The sequence below is a fragment of the Megalops cyprinoides genome, chromosome 2 (genome assembly GCF_013368585.1).
Source record: "Megalops cyprinoides isolate fMegCyp1 chromosome 2, fMegCyp1.pri, whole genome shotgun sequence".
Taxonomy (NCBI): Eukaryota; Metazoa; Chordata; class Actinopteri; order Elopiformes; family Megalopidae; genus Megalops; species Megalops cyprinoides.
In genome coordinates this window covers 27,716,287-27,733,058 of record NC_050584.1, presented here as the reverse complement: position 1 = coordinate 27,733,058, position 16,772 = coordinate 27,716,287, and the positions used below count along the sequence as shown (strand labels likewise).

At 48.5% G+C, this 16,772-nt stretch overlaps 1 protein-coding gene across 1 annotated transcript in view; it reads right to left on the bottom strand.

Moving 5' to 3' along the window:
* cnbd1 (cyclic nucleotide binding domain containing 1) overlaps positions 1–16,772 on the bottom strand; it is a 49,841-nt gene that overhangs the window by 13,904 nt on the left and 19,165 nt on the right. Inside the window, exons 3-5 of the mRNA XM_036518450.1 lie at positions 3,759–3,904; positions 1,422–1,519; positions 981–1,136 (exon numbers count right to left, since the gene is read on the bottom strand). Coding sequence (XP_036374343.1) covers positions 981–1,136; positions 1,422–1,519; positions 3,759–3,904 — 400 coding nt within the window. The remainder of the gene's footprint in view (positions 1–980; positions 1,137–1,421; positions 1,520–3,758; positions 3,905–16,772) is intronic.

Sequence of the window (16,772 nt, the reverse complement as noted above, 5' to 3'; positions counted from 1 at the left end):
CATTAATCAGAAATGACAAATCCTGGCACAATTAGCAAAATAGTGTAATTGTATCAGGCTTATAATAATCACATTCAGACAACTGGCATTTTATGTTAATGAATACCAGGTTCGTAAAGAGCGATTAGTGGACAATTATGAGTGTGATTGGATTTCAGTCAATCAAAATTTACATTTATTTTAAAATGAACTGGGCAGGCAAATCACCAGAATATCACATTTTTTTGCTATCTGTTATGAGGACGGTCCGTAATTACACCATCTGTTGAAAGGACGGTTCCAGAGCAGTGCTGTCAGAATAGTCACTGCTTAGACCAGCCACCAGGCAGTAAAACGGCAGATAACGCAGCTGAAGAGCTGCCGAAAATGATCAGCAACATGAAACAATCCTGGAACCGTTCCGCTTGTATAATTTAAGTTAGGTTGAAAATGAAGAGCACTACTGGTCTTCCATCACATTACAGATATACAGTAGGCTGTACCCAGAGACTAGAAATGGGAGACTGAGGTTTTGTGACCCCCATCAATGAGTAGATCCATAATGCACTACCAATGAATCCCTGACCTGAACCAATCACAGAGTTTTCTGTAGAAAGCATAGTGTGTTGATTGGTTAATATGAGATAGTGATTGACAGCACAGTGGCTCCACCCATTCTGGAGTATCCTCACCCTGTATGGGGTCAAATTAAAGGTTTTGAAAAAGGAGGAGAACCGTCTGGATGGTTGGTTGACTGACTGACTCGTAGGTTGTTTGACTGGCCAGCTGACTGACTGATTGAATGACTGGCTGACTGATTTATTGGCTGATTGATTGGCTGACTGGTTTAATGGCTGATCGGTTGGCTAACTGAGTGATTGATTGGCTGTTTGATCGGTTGGTCTGCTGTTGAGTTTATCCATTACGGCATCACTGCGTGTGAGACACAGATCCCCTGGACCCTCTCCACTCTAGGCCTCCTGTGGGCACTTCCCTCTCACCTTTCTCAGTTTGGTGTACCCCGCCTGGGAGATCCTCAGCACCTCGCAGGCGTCCTGCGCTATGGCACAGAGGGTGACCACACCCGCTTGACCCAGGTCCGAGTCCGTGTCCACGCCTGCCTGCACCAGAGTCCCAAAACACCCGCCCACTCCGATCTATGGGAGGTCACACAAACCGACAGCCAATCAACAGCAAGTCTTATTCAGTGAGCTTGTGCTCACAGTGCCCACCCCCGGTGAATGCTGAGGGTTCGAATCCCAGCCAAGTCACTACAAACACCCACCCGCCTACATGGGTTTAGTGTGACAGTAATGGACAGAGGGAGTGATAATTATTTTTGATTGCCTGCGGCATGTAGTGTGTCACACAGCAACATTTTAGTGATGTGACAACATTGCTACAACATCACAGCAGCATTACGACAGTGTTACCACCCTTACCGTGGGAGCCTTCTGATAGGCAGTCACCTTCAACCCCTCTTGGGCGAGCAACTTCACCGACCCCTTCAGAATCAGGTAAAATCCACTGCACCCAAAAACTGCATAGTAGGACACACCAACAGGAGGTGAGGGCTAAGCTGTTGCTTTAGATGACCTTCTTTATGGGAACAAAAAAAGAATTAAAAAAACAAATATAACAGCAGGACATGTGACCTAGATCACACACACCTCCCCCATCGATACACCCCCGGGGCCCAAAGGTCATCTTCTTGGTTGTGTCACTGCAGTGCCACGTTGCCTTCAGGATGACGAGTCACGGATGAGAAGAGCCGACCCCGTTTGCCAGCTTGCCACCGATAGCCATGCCTGACCGCAATTAGTCATGGGCGGTCATCAGCTGAACGGGCCGATTCCCTCCCCCTCCCGTATCGCTGCGAGGATCAACTGCATGGTGACCTCACCAAATACCTCCCCACCGCAGCCCCCCACCATCACCATCTTTATCCTGCACGGCAAAACACAGAGCTCCATTCCCACACACCGCAGGAGAGCTCTCTAAACCCAGGAATGAATGGCAGATTACCTATAACTAGTGTAGAACTTCAGGTGGGACAGCCAGATTTGACCTCTATGCCCTTTTCTCTATCCCCCCCCCCCCCCCCAAAAAAAAGAGAGGAGGAAGGCACGCATGGATGGATGGATGGATGGAGGCTAAGCCCATAATGATCCACACTGCCCACTAAACAGCCACACTCAGAAGCCCCCCCCCCCCCCACCTGTCCTTAGCTCCATCACATTAATCTTCACAAAGGCCTTTAAATCAATAACCCTCTCATGTATTCACCAGCCCAAATAGTGGTGCATGCTCCATTGCCTCCCAGCCTCCCACCCCCACCCCTCCACCTGCTGGCTGCCATTTTAAAAGGAGGCCTGAGGAGTTTCACTCCAGGAGACAGGGGAGAACTGCTCCCTCAGAAACACACGCAACACAAAGTGACACTCTCAGAAGCACACTAATCCCTCTCAGAAATGCACGGCACAAATCAACACACAGCTCTCTCGGGAGCACAGCACAAAAATGACACAGAAATAAAAAATGCACATAATTCCCTTAAAACATGGCCCTCAACAACACAAAACATAACTGTATCAACACAATAACACACATTGGTACACAAAGTACTAAGCAACTTTCTCTCAGAAACAAGCAACATAACACAAAACAGCATAAAAAAAGCATGTTGTAAGATTTTATGGTAAAAAAAAAAAAACTATTGACAGCACGCAGTTTCAACAGAAACACACGATTCACTTACAACAACACAAAACACAATTTTCTTGGAGGAGCATAAAACATTGACAAGCATGTCTGGTACGGTCAATAGCATTGTCGAATTGATATACATGCTGTCTTCAAACGGCTAATGTCTGTAATCAGACAGAGGGCTTCGTTTTTCGATGTTTCATTTTATTTTATGAAATAGCCATCCCTGTCATTATTGGACCAATACCGCAGATGGTCCACGTCCACAGTCATTTGTGCAGGACGAGGCAGGCTAACTGGCCCGAGCCCCTTGCATTTCATTGACTCATAGACGATGATTTGTGTTATAATTCCAATACCGGACAGCGTCTCGTTCTGAGATGAGTCTCGCACACACACCTTTACGCAGGCAAAATAACAAGGAGACAGAGAGCTCCGGTCTGGCCCAGAAACGGTCAAAGCCTTCAGCTTAAGGCAAACTACCTTTTATTACAACAATCTCATCCCTTTCTGGGATCTTTTATTTTACTTATTATGCATCATTTTAGCACAGTCCCTCAGCCTGGGCGACTCGCATAGCTTAAATTATCTTGCCCTTTTATTCAGCTGGATATTTACTGAGGTGTTTCAGGTTGAGTGCCTTGCTTCCAGGTACAACTTAAGTGCCCCACCTGAGACCTAGTACCTGAAACCTGCGTACAATTCAAGCACTCGATCAACCACTCACTGATGCATCTCTCTCATTGTCTTATGGCACTCGATTGAGGTGTGTCTTAATTCTTGGCTTCTGTAAATGTGTTTTTATGAAACTGTCTAATGAGACACTACACTTCCAGTTGTTGCATACCCCAGCCCCCAACACATCCTTTTAGGAGGTGATTACATGGAAATAAGCATCAGGAAACAACAGAAATAACATATACATATGTTCAAATGTGTGAATGTGTGTTATAGTGTGTGAGTCCATATGTGTGTTTGTGCGTGAGTGTACTGTGTATGTGAGTGTGTTACAGTGTGTGAGTCTGTGTGCGTGAGTGTGTGTGTGTGGTTGTGTGTGTGTATACTGCACTCACCGGCCTGTCCTCTCTCCCAGGACTCCAGCACAGTGATGGAGCTGATCTGCAGCAGCTCCTGGCGGGACAGGTGAGCCGGCAGGGAGGGGAATGTGCTCAGCATCCTGCGGATGGCCTGCTGCTCTGCCTGGGACCTGTCTATGGGGCTGCGCGGGGCACAAAAACAGCAGGGCCATCGTCATCACCATCATCATCATCAACATCATAATCACCATCATCATCACCATCATTATTATTATTATTACAGTACCACCGCCATCATCATCACCACCATCACGTTCATCATAATCGTTGTCATCATTATCATTACAATACCACTGCTATCATCATTATCATTACAGTACCACCAACATTTACACAGTACCACCACCATCATCATTACCATCATCGGCATTATTATAGTACAACCCACCCCCATCACCACCAACATTATTACCATCCTCACCACTATCGTCATCATCATTATTACAATACAACCCACCCCCACCACCACCATTATTGCCACCACAACATTACCATCATCATCACCACTATTATTGCAGTACCACCACCAACATCGCCTTCATCACCATCATCATCACCATTATTAATACAGTACCACCACCATCATCTTCATCATCATCTTCATTATTATTACAGTAGTGCCAGCATCATAATCATTATTGCCACAGGCTCAGCCCCATCTTACAGTGGAGGGAAAGCTGACAGCGTTACAGCTGCAGGTTGCATTAAAAGTGTGAGCTAAACACGGCCATTTTGCACATGCAGCTTATTTAGGAACGAAAAACACTGTCACATCAGCAAGTAAGCTAATTAAACCCAGCAAACACTTCTGACCACCCTCAACCTGCCGCTAGGAATTTTGTCAAAAAAATAAAGTGCTCATGTACTCATATTTCAAAAGAAGTTGAAAAATTGCAGCAAAAGTGCAAAATGTTTGACAACTTCAATCAAGTTTTCAGAGGCTGATTCTCAAATAAATCTTTTTTTTTCCTGAAATAACTCAGTCATATCCCACAGGAAATACCTCTGCCACAGAGGGTGGGCTTCAGGCGTAGAATGCCCTCTCTCTCTCTGAGAGGAAATAAAATATAAATAAAACTCTGATCCACTCATTCCAAAACCTGCTTTCAAATTTCAGCAGGTAAAGTGAGCAAAACACCAGCTATTGTTAGCTACTGTTTGAGCAGGTGGGTGGGTCAAAGGTCAGAGGGCATCCAGCCCTGCATTTGTGTATATGACGTAAAGTGAGGTATGACCCTCCAGTGGACTCCAAAGTCCTTCACTGGAGTGGAGGAGGGATCAGATAATAATCAGGCTTATAGATATGCGGTCTTAGGTAGATGTCATCTATATCTCAGGGCTCCTGAGTGATTCAGTCAGTTCCAAGTGCAGGCTGAGCCCTGAGGCCTGGGTTCAAGCTCATATGAGTCACCAGCCAGCAGTGACCCACAGCAAGCTGACTCTGTTCGACTGGGGTAGGAGTGTGTAATGTACATCAGCGGGGTCTCTTTTTGTCTTCCTGCTACTTTCACATATCTTACCACCTGTCAGGCGCCTAAATCAGCTGACATCAAGGAGATTGAAACTGAGGGGGCAGTTTCACCCGTACTAGGTTCAGGCTTGTTTGCTATCACAGTGGGGTGTCGGTCAGGACACAGGAGTCAGGTTCCGGGTTCAGGTGTTTATTGGGGATTTTGAACGGATGGATACAAGGGTTTGTGGTGTATGGGTGTGTGTGGTTCCCTGCAAAGAGTAAGCAGGGAGAATGATAAGTACTGTTGGGTCCATTGAATGTAAAATATACATACAGGGATTGAGGCATACAGACTTAAACTGCGGAATGGCTATGAAAACATTTATACATTAAGGACACACTATCTTAATTAACATGCACACCCCTCTCTCTCTACAGGCAATTATATTACAACCAGTTGAAGTTAGGCATACTACTTACTTAGGCACAGACGCACACAACAACAGCACACTGTTTGGTCCCCAAAGGCTCGGTCTCCCCAGTTCTTCACCTCCCAAATATTGTTCCGGTACTGAGGTGGGGGAGGTCACTGCCACCTTTATCTTGTCCCGTATCCCCGGCCCTATTGAGGCCCTGATTGGTGGCCAAAGGATACGGGCAGGTCCGAGGGCAAATGGTGACCTGGGGGCCGTCCTTGGGGGTGCGCCTGTGCCTCGAGTTACCGGTGGGGGGCCTGCTGATAAGGGGAGCAGCAGGACCGGTTTGGCCAGGTTTCAACTGAGTCGTAAACAAGTGCCTGTGAGAGGTGGGGGTGGTGCGCAAACAAAGACAAAGACAAGGACAGAGACAGAAACATGTGGCCCTTTTCTACAGCCGCCCCCAAATTTCTTGTGGAAATTTGCTCATTACAAAGGGCCACATCATACACGTTAAGGGCGTCCGGTTGTGTTGTTAGGTCTGGCAGGGATCACAACCAGTCGGGCACTGGGCGGGTGTAGGTCTGGTCCTCGACCTGTACCTTTGCAGTCCGAACCAATCCGTCTCTGCCAGCTCCACCGGCGACAACACAGCCTCTCACACGGTGGAGGGTAGGCCATGTTGGTGGAGTTGGGGGTTTGCAGGCGAGCAGGGGGGAGGTCCGTCTCCTTCGGGACCGCAGGCTTAGTTCGCCGTCGCTTCCATTTCACGCTGCTCTGTTGGTGCCGTCGACTGGACCCCCTTCCTCGCAGAGTCCAGGACTTACGTACCAGGCTGAAGCCACTCGACCTGGGCGACAGGGTTGTCAGGTGGCTGCTGAAGGGCACTGGCTTGCCTGCTTCCAAACCAGTGGGCTCTTCCTGAAAGCTGCCTCGTTGAGCTCTCTTGAGGAGCTGGGCCTCTGCCGTTGGGTGCTTGGTGGCTGAGGGCTCACTGGCCTGATCAGCCGCCCCGTAAAGGGACGGTGCAGTCCCTTCCGGTAGCTCTTGGGAGCCACTGACTGGGCTGCCTTCTAGGAGGGAGGGGCTTGTGTTCCTTGCCACTAGCCCACAGAAGCTGGGTTCCTGCCGCTTTGCAGCATCCTCCACTTCTGCTCCACTTGGTCTCGCGGGTCCCTTATTTGCTCCTTGGTGGGGGAATGCAGCATGCTGGCCCCGTTGGCTGGGTTCAGCCGACCCCAACCGGGGCTTGCTGTGTGTACTGTCCTCTCTGGGTTTGCTGACTGAGGTCAGCAGACATTTGGGGGGAGAGGTTCGGCGCTGAAGGCGCTGTGCCGGCCCTTGGAGTGTCCAGCCCAACCGGGTCTTGATTGCTGCTGGGCCCCCTGGTGGGTCCAGACGCACTGGCTCGATGGGGGTGATCAGGTGGGTATAATCCGCCCCGATCAGCAGGAGTGGGCGCACTTGGTTGAGGGACTGTAGCGGGAGGCCTCTGAGGTGTGCATACCTCTTCTGCAGCTTTGCCACTGGATAGGAGTGCTCTGACAAGGCCAGGTGGTCAGCGGTGAATGCATTCCGTATCCAGTAGGTCCTCTTTGGTCCGGATGCAGGGGAGATCGTGAATGACACGGCCGCCGTGTGGAGGATATTGACCTCATGCCGAATGGTGCGGAGGGCCAGATCTTCAGCTTTGCCTTGCAGGTGGAGCTGTTTGGCTGCGGCTGGGAGGAGGATTGTCCGCTCAGAACCGTCGTCCAGTACCGCGTAGGTCTCTGTGGACCAGCCCTTGTGATGCAGGGAGACTGGGATGACTTTGAGCATCACAGGGCTGTGGCCACTCGGCCGGTCCAGGTACAGAGTCTGGACGGCTGGGCGTGTCCTCTCCCCGGATCTCTCATTCACTTCGTGCAGTACCTGCAGGTGCTTGCCGTTGCAGGTACTGCAGGGCCGCTTCAGGGTGCACTGCGCAGCCTGATGAGCGCGAGCACACCGCCAGCACCTCTGGTTCTCTTTGATCCAGGCCACCTTCTCGTCCCTGGAGAACCGCTGGAAGGCGGTGCACTGGCTGAGGTAGTGCTCGGCGTTGTCGCAGTAGGGGCAGTACGCGTCTTTCCTCCCCCTGAGGTTCCCAGCAGGTGGCGCTGCTGGCGATGACTTTGGGGCTGCGGTGCTGGTGGCCTGGTTGGCTCCGTGCAGGATGTTGGCCCTCCGCCTGATGGGCTCTGGTGCAGGCCACTGCTCCTTCTGTCCAGCGGGGGGGCGCTCTCTCCTTGGCTGGCAGCGGGCCTCTAGCTGGAGCCAGGTTGCAAAGTCCAGCAGGGTGTACATCATGGACTCGGGCCTGAGTCGGCTGATGTACCTTTTGAACCTGCTGAACTGCTCAGATGGGAGCTTCTCCAGGAGGCGCTCCACGTGCGAGCCGCAGGCTAGCTCAGCTTGGCCCTGTCCCCCCATAGTCTGAAGGAGTCCCACCAGGGCGTGGATGCGGAGGGCGAAGTCGTCAAAGGCCTGCCCATCCCCTGGCCGGATTGGAGGTAAGGCCATGATGGCCTTAATCTCCCGGAATGCCAGCTGGCGTGGTTGCCCATATCGGTCATCCAGCGCCTTCACTGCTCTCGTGAAGGGGTCTGGGGCCTTGGAGAAGGCGAGTGCCAGCCTCCGGGCCTGGTCGACCTTCAGGTGGTCCAGGAGGATGTGGTACTTGTACTGCTCGGTCTCTTCTGGATCGAGCAGGTTGTCAAGGGCCATCCGGAGCATGGTGTACTCGGTCTCATCCTCCTTGGTCAGGTCTGGGAAGGTCGGACCTTCTACCCTCCTGTAGGACCGTCTTCGCACAGCAGGGGGCGCTGTTCCTGCTGTCTGTGGTGGAGACGTCGTCACTGCTCCAGGGTGCTGCGTTGGCCAGTGGCAGGGCAGGGTGGCAACCGGTTGTGGGTAGGGCGTCAGGTATGAGGGCACGCCCATTACTGGTCCCTGCGGCAGATACTGAGTGGGCTGCAGGAGGACTGGGTTCTGGTCTGCCGTTACAGCCTGCATGGCCGGGGGAAAACTCGGCTGAGGCTGAGACAGGCTGCAGGGCAGCTGAGGGAGCTGGCCCTGTAAGTGCTCCCCCTGGTGGGTTGGGTGCACCTGCAGTGGCAGCAGGGAATGCTGCTGTGGAGGGGCTGGTTGCCGTGGCAACACTTGGCTGGGCGTGGCACTGTCTGTCAGAGTGCCCTCCTGCCCCGGTGGCAGGTGGTACAGGGCACTGGAGATGGACGCTGAGGAGCGGCTGACTGGTGGCGGCATCGGGGGCGATGGTGGCAGCTGCATCCGATGGAGGTGATCTGTCAGCTCCTGGACAAGGGCGGGGTGTGTTCCTGGCTGCACAGGCTGGGTGCGAGCCGTCTGGGGTGATGGCTGCCTTGAGCTCCGGCGTGAGGACCTGGCGCTGAAGGGAGTGGAGGTGGCAGAGCGCTGCAGCATGCGCTCCATGAGCTCGCTCTGTCGCCTCACGGTTTCCACGAGCTGCTGCACCAGTTTATCTTGACTGTGTGGGGCTGTGGGTGATTGACCCTGCCGGACTGGGGAACTCCTCTCTGGCGTCCTGAGGGGGGTCATCTCGGCCTGTCCCTCCTGCTCACTGGCATGGACGTCCGCAGGTCTGTGGGTGCTTTTCCCCACATACTGGACCTCGTAGCTCTCGTGGTGGACCGGGCGACGGGTCTCACGGCGAGCGCGGCTTGCGGATGGAGGAGCTGAACCCGGTGTGCCTGACATTTCCACTGCAACAGCACTGATCCGGCTCGAAGGACCACTGAAACTGAGGGGGCAGTTTCACCCGTACTAGGTTCAGGCTTGTTTGCTATCACAGTGGGGTGTCGGTCAGGACACAGGAGTCAGGTTCCGGGTTCAGGTGTTTATTGGGGATTTTGAACGGATGGATACAAGGGTTTGTGGTGTATGGGTGTGTGTGGTTCCCTGCAAAGAGTAAGCAGGGAGAATGATAAGTACTGTTGGGTCCATTGAATGTAAAATATACATACAGGGATTGAGGCATACAGACTTAAACTGCGGAATGGCTATGAAAACATTTATACATTAAGGACACACTATCTTAATTAACATGCACACCCCTCTCTCTCTACAGGCAATTATATTACAACCAGTTGAAGTTAGGCATACTACTTACTTAGGCACAGACGCACACAACAACAGCACACTGTTTGGTCCCCAAAGGCTCGGTCTCCCCAGTTCTTCACCTCCCAAATATTGTTCCGGTACTGAGGTGGGGGAGGTCACTGCCACCTTTATCTTGTCCCGTATCCCCGGCCCTATTGAGGCCCTGATTGGTGGCCAAAGGATACGGGCAGGTCCGAGGGCAAATGGTGACCTGGGGGCCGTCCTTGGGGGTGCGCCTGTGCCTCGAGTTACCGGTGGGGGGCCTGCTGATAAGGGGAGCAGCAGGACCGGTTTGGCCAGGTTTCAACTGAGTCGTAAACAAGTGCCTGTGAGAGGTGGGGGTGGTGCGCAAACAAAGACAAAGACAAGGACAGAGACAGAAACATGTGGCCCTTTTCTACAGAGATGCACCTATCCACTGGTTGGTGTCTGGTCTCCTGATGCATTAACACGACTTGTAAGGTAGAAAGTAGTTGTCGGTTACATAGAGCAGTTCAGCTCTGTGGTTCAGGGGTTACCATGGCAAAGGTCAATTCCAGAGTGCTTGTACAAAGGTGAGAAAGGTTGATTTCACCAATCAGAGCTTTGTCTGGCCTCTTCTTGTGAGAAGACACGGAGTTGTATCACAAACCACTTTTGTTTCCTGACCCCTACATCAACCAAGAAAAACTCCTTCAGTTTGCCTTTTGAGCGAAAAAAAATTAAACTGTTTATTCAATTTCTTTTTTTGTGAACATTTTTTTATTGGGTTTCAGACAAATTGACCGTGAACACAATCACTGCCTCAGACCCATAACAGCAATGTACCATGCATCAATACATCTTCACAGCCTTGTGAACTGTTTGTTTATTTTTTTTTTTATTTTTTTTTTTTAGTATCAGTGGCTGGGCTCCACTAAGCTGTAGAAAAAAAACTCTATTACAGAAGTCATAAACCATATGCAACCCTTATTTCCCTGTATTTTTCATTAATGTGAGCGTATGCATGCATCGTACTATATTATGCAACATGAAATGAGGTATTTAATCTATTTTCACTTGAATTTCCATAACGAGCTGCTGCAGCTCATGAGTGAGGGTGGAGGTGTGGCAGGGGGCAAGGGGGGGTTGCAATAAGCATCTGCAGTGCCTGTCATCTGGAGAGGGCTGCCTGCACAAATATACCACACTGCACAATGATAGCCTGACTACAGCATTAAAGACACTCTCCTGGGGATTGGGAGGCACCCATTCAATCTAACTGCAAAACACTCTCTACTTCTTTTTGGCTTTTAGGCGATGCATTTACACATGTTGAACTGATAGTTCAGTTGGACTCAATCCCAAAAAGGGGCTTTTTTTGGCATGAATGGGGTGCAAGTGTTGAAGAAACCTATGCCGCACCTGTGGTTGTCTATGGTGAGAGCAGTATTTTGCTGGACAGTAGTCCCTGTTATAGTATTTAAACATGTTACAATTTCTGTTTTTGCCATTAACTTTGGAGACCAGCAACCCCGTCACACTACACAATAAACAAGTGGAATGAAATTTTTGCTAATATTTTTTCACGGTCAAAATGTATTGATTTTTCAATAAAAACAGACCACAGCTGAGTTGTGTTTTTTGTCCTCAAAAAAGACGCTTAAACCATAGACCGCTTTGAGGAGCTTGGAAACCAGATGCTTTTAAAAAGACGCAAGGAATGCCAGCAGCCTGTAATTACCACATTGCAGGACCCTTGGTCACACCTTGAGCACTCACTAGTGACAAATTTCCTCAGATGTGGTGGCCTCATAGCTCTCAGAGCTACAGCTGAAGGTGGTCCTCATTCTGAAGATCCGCAAACCTTGGCACCCAGTAACCTCATCTGTGTGTGAAGCGGGTGACATCCAACCTACAGTGCCAGTCAAAAGTTTGGACACACCTACTATAAAAGGTTTTTTTTTTCTTTACTTTTTCCTGTTTTCCACAGTTTAGAATAACAGTAAAGACATGGAAAGAAATTCATACATAGGCATAAACTACACTATGTATATTTGTCTAAGAAACACATTTCAAGCATGTCAGCATAAGTCTTCAGATCAAAATGTCTTTGAGTGTATGTATCCCATTATCTTAAGCAGGTGTGTCCAAACTTTTGACTGGCGCTGTAGGTCTGTCTCGATTGTCTGGCCCATGCGCTAGCAGGCAGTCTTCCATTAGCGAAGAAACGCCACGCCGACAACAACCTTTGTCTCACCCAAAGATTTAAGTGGCAGATCAATGCCAGTAAATGGCGGCGGGGGTCAGAGCCGACAAGACCAATTACACAGCTTCGTATTTGCTCTGTTTGCCTTGTTTGTTTTTAAACAATCACCTGCATCCACCCCCTTCCCCAACTGAACGCTCCCTGTCCCCGGAAGGGGCAGAAAATGATTTCTTCACAGGCGCACAAAAAGGATTCCTTCTCCTTATCTTATGACATTGTTGTTGGCGCCGGCATTGATTTTCTCATTGACGGAACGCACGCAAAGACGCCTGGCTGTGATTTTAGCTTGTGCTGCACTTACAGGGACGACCGGGAGAGATTGGAACGCCCGCTGTCTCCATGGAGGAAAGATTACTGCTTCCCCATCCGTGAAGCGGATGAATGAAGGCAATTCTTCCAGGGAGGGGGGATGGAGCGCGAGAAACAGCCATCCGCGGGAACGAGGATGGAATGAGAGCTTTTTACTTGGTGGCAGCACTGATGGTCTTAAGAGGGGCAGCAGGTTTTGTGGACCTGATGGAGCACTTAAACAAAGGCGCAGGGCTGAGATGGCTTCCCTTTATCTAGTACTTAAGACTCAGCACCAGAGACACTCTCTGTGAAAGTCCAGTATTGTAACAACTGTGTAACATTACATTACTTACTTAGGAGATGCTGTTATCCAGTGATTTACACAGGTTACAATTTTTACATGTTATCCATTCATACCGCTGGATATTTATGAAGGCAATTTTGGGTTAAGTACCTTGCCCAAGGATACACAGCAGGAAATCGAACTGGAAACCGGTTACGAGCCCTGCTTCTTACCACTACACCACTCAGGCCTCTATGAGAGTTAACAATAATTAATAACAATTTTAAAAAAAACATGGGGATCTACTGAGAAAGCAACAATATATGTGTGGTGTACATCTGCTGTCATGTCTTTGTAGTTTCATAATCATAATCATCATTTCAAATTTAACAGCAGGTGAGGTGTTTAACTTTAACGTCTGAGACCTCCTGATTATATGCACAGCATGGCTCTTCCTGTGTGCCTGTTTTCTTTCCCAGTGAGTCACTGTCTAACGTCCTGATAATTAAAATTCAGAGGCTCCATAAAAACACCACCTTCCTGGCCTATAAAACGAGCATCTGGTAAGCCCAGAGAATGCAGAGAGAGAAAGGAAACACCCCCCCCCCCCACCACCACCACCACCCCACCGACACAGACAGACCCGACACACCACAAGCGGACCTTATTATTGTGACGTTCACTGACTCAGAATGAATCGACTCAAGCCGCTTATCGATCGATCTTCCTTTAATTGCTCGGTGTTAGACGTTGAGGAATGCTAAACTACAGCGTCTCGCGAAGTTAAAACTCTGTGGATCCGTGAGACAAATCCAAGCTTGTCTGCAGACCAAAGTCACACGTGCACAGACTGGATTGAATGAATGGGGCAGTGCAGAAGCGTGATAGGGAGTCACTGGTCAGGCCATTATTTTGCATGGGGGAGCCACCATCCCCAACACCAAATCTGTGTGCTGCAATCGGAAAGGGCACCTTACATTTTAAACCCCCCCTCAAAAAAATATAGGACGAACCTAAAATAATAATAATATAGTAGAATAGTAGAATACATCATCAAACATGTACCTGTGTCAAATCTGGGGCTTAGAACTGTTTCTACCTTATCTCCAGGATATGTGTCTGCTTGGCTTGAAGTTGTTGATCCATGATTAGTTGGACACCTCCAGCCAATCTCTGTCCCCAACTTTTAAGCTCATCTTGTTTCATTGCTAATGAGTTTGGAACGCTCACTGGATACACACTGCAAAGGTTTTGGTAAGTCCAGCCAACACCAGAATTTGTGTGTGCTCTGCAAAAAGGTAATACACATTTACCTCCATGTCAGCTTTTAAAACAAATGTTGACTGAATCCAGGGGTGTTTGTTAGGTATTTAACACAACTTTATACTTCATGACTGACTCAGCAAAAAATATGCACGTTCATGTACATGAGTTGGTCTCAACTCTCTGCAGCAATCATAAATTGCAATGTACACAGTTGAGTTTGTTTTTTCCTTATTTTGTTGTTTCTGAAGTGAGGGGAAAAATAAATGGGTTTATGGTGCAAATGTCATGTTTAACAATGGCAGGGAGCACCGAGCCGTTAAATTAATTTTCCTGCATTGCCCAGCCTTGCTCTCAGGCGTCCTACAGCAGGTGAGAGAGGGCCGGTCTGCAGTGAAGGCCAACCATGTCGCAGTTTTACCCTACAGTCTCACAGCCTTTACTGTGCTGTTGGCTTTTAAAGGGAGTGATAGTGAACATCAAATAGAATCCTCTCTGTAAAAAGGCATCAAAAATGTATACAGCATTCGTATATATATATGATCACTTATAAAATTACAGTTTCTATATAAGGAAAGAGTAACAGTTTGTATGTCTGTAAAGAAATACAATGTTGTGAAATGGCTGTCGGTTAGTCACAGCACATTTTAAACAGTTCTACTGTTCTGACAAAGGTAGAAATCAGCACTCGGTGCTACCTATGTGCACACGGACACTGAAAAATGCAGTGCTGAGATGAAGGGGACACGGCCCTCAACCTGTGTGACTGCACTCTGCTGCAGCAGTGTCATTAGTAAGACCTTCACAGAACACTGTGGTTTTACGCTCCGGCAATGTTCGTGCCATTCTAAGAAGGGAAATTGATCTTTGTGCTACTCTAAATTGCTTTTCCTACCTATACTGACAAAATGGACATAAAAATTGTGACTAAAATATAAGACGGGCACATTACGTGACAGCAAACTCCTGGTCAGACAGTTTTGTGTAAACGGATATTTGAAGACTAGCTATTGATGGTGAGCTAAATCCTTGCAATGAAATGCCATTACAACACTGTAGCTATGTACAGCAGCATATAAGTGTTGTGATAACATGAAATGTAAAATTTTGCAACCGCTGTCACAATGTGTAAAAGAAATGCTATTTCACCACAACTTGAATGTAATTAACCATAATTTCAGCACTTAGCAAAGCCAGGAAAGTAATACTAACAACATACAACATTACAGTGGAAACAGCCTTCTCCCAAACCTGCATTAACATTACCTGTCTAAATACAGGCTTCTCTTTTTTCCCAGAGATCTATGTTTATGTCCCATAATGCATTTGGGAATTTTTCAATTATTTTTCAGTCTGAAATCCATTAATAACTTGTGTATGGTCCGCTTGTCTGTGTTCTGAATATCGTATTCCATAATGAAGCCTGTTCAAAATGTAAGCTCTCGGTAGCCAGGTTTCCCTCCAGCGACCAGGGAAGAATGACAGAGGTGTACATTGCAGCTGACTGGACGCAATGGTCAACCCTGCCAAGCTTTCTGCCACAAGAATGATCACATTGTTTTCGGAGGAAAATTTTATTCATGTATTTAAAAACGGCCACACAGTAAGCAGAGGGCCTGCTGAGCGGGTGTCCCAGCTAGCTCCACTCAACACCCGTGCGGCAGGAAAAGGCCCTCAGGGGAAAGATGGGTGCAAATGCTGATTTCACCAGCAAACAGGGTAACAAGCCGCATTTCCCCTGACCTCTCCCACCCTTCATCTCTGCCGGCTAACGGCTAAAACCCTGAGCGACACGTCTTTCCCTTGTAAAACGCGGTGAAATGATTTCGCGGCCCAAGCCCTCTTTGGCAGCTGAATTACCGTGATGTCTCGTGGGCGGCCCACGCTCCAATTAATTTGTGAAAATTCTGGGAACTGTTGGGATTTTAAGGGCAAAAAATGAAAAGAAAATCGATCAAGTGTCCCCTGTTGCTTGCTCCGCTGACCCCCGTGAAACTCTCTAGAAACGGGAACATTCTGCTCTTCGCCTCTGCAAAGCACCGAAAAGGCCCAGTCAGACACACCTGAGCAAGCTCATTACTCTACATAATCTAGCCAGAACATTACTCTTTCAGACGGTCGCCAGACTCGACCTCCCCGACACTTTGAAAGTTCAAAAAAGAAAAAAAAAATAACAGGCAGCAGAGTTTTTGTTTTTTCCTGCAGAGCCTCAGAGTTAGAGAATGATTCGCCCCTGTGTGTGAATTTCCCTGCCTTGATATTCAAATAATAACATATTTTTAGCCTAAAATAATGTTTATGTAAGAGGGTGCAGTGTGTATCCATAGTTCTCTGATCCTGTGGTGTATTGCTACTTGTTGGTTATGTTGGGAGCTGAAATGTGAGACTGGGAAACTGTACATGGGTCTGTATTAGCTGCCCACTCACTACATGGGAGCCCCTCTTTCTCTCTCATTCTCTCTCCCACCTTTTCTTTCTCCCTCTTTCCCTACTGGGCATTGATTTGAACCCCTCTCAATCCCAATTTCCACATAGAAGACCCCCCTTAGTCATTTCTCAGTTACTCAGAGGGGAAATCATAGGCCTTGCCCTGGGCAGGTTTTTCCCACAATGCAATGCTGCTCTGCTGAATCTAACTCCTCTGTTGATTGCCTCCCAATTTATCATCTGTTATTTATTATTTATTTCTTACACACTCTCATTGAGGGTGATTTACAGGGCCATCACAGCGAGATACATGTACAGCTCATGCTGTAAGAGCAAACAAGGCACAAACTGGCAGGTAAAGCATCAGTTTAAATGTGATCTGGCTGGAAAACAGCGCTGAGACACAATCAAAGCTGTTTCAACCGCATGCTGAACACAGTGCTCCCTGTGATCATAAAAGGAAAAATCT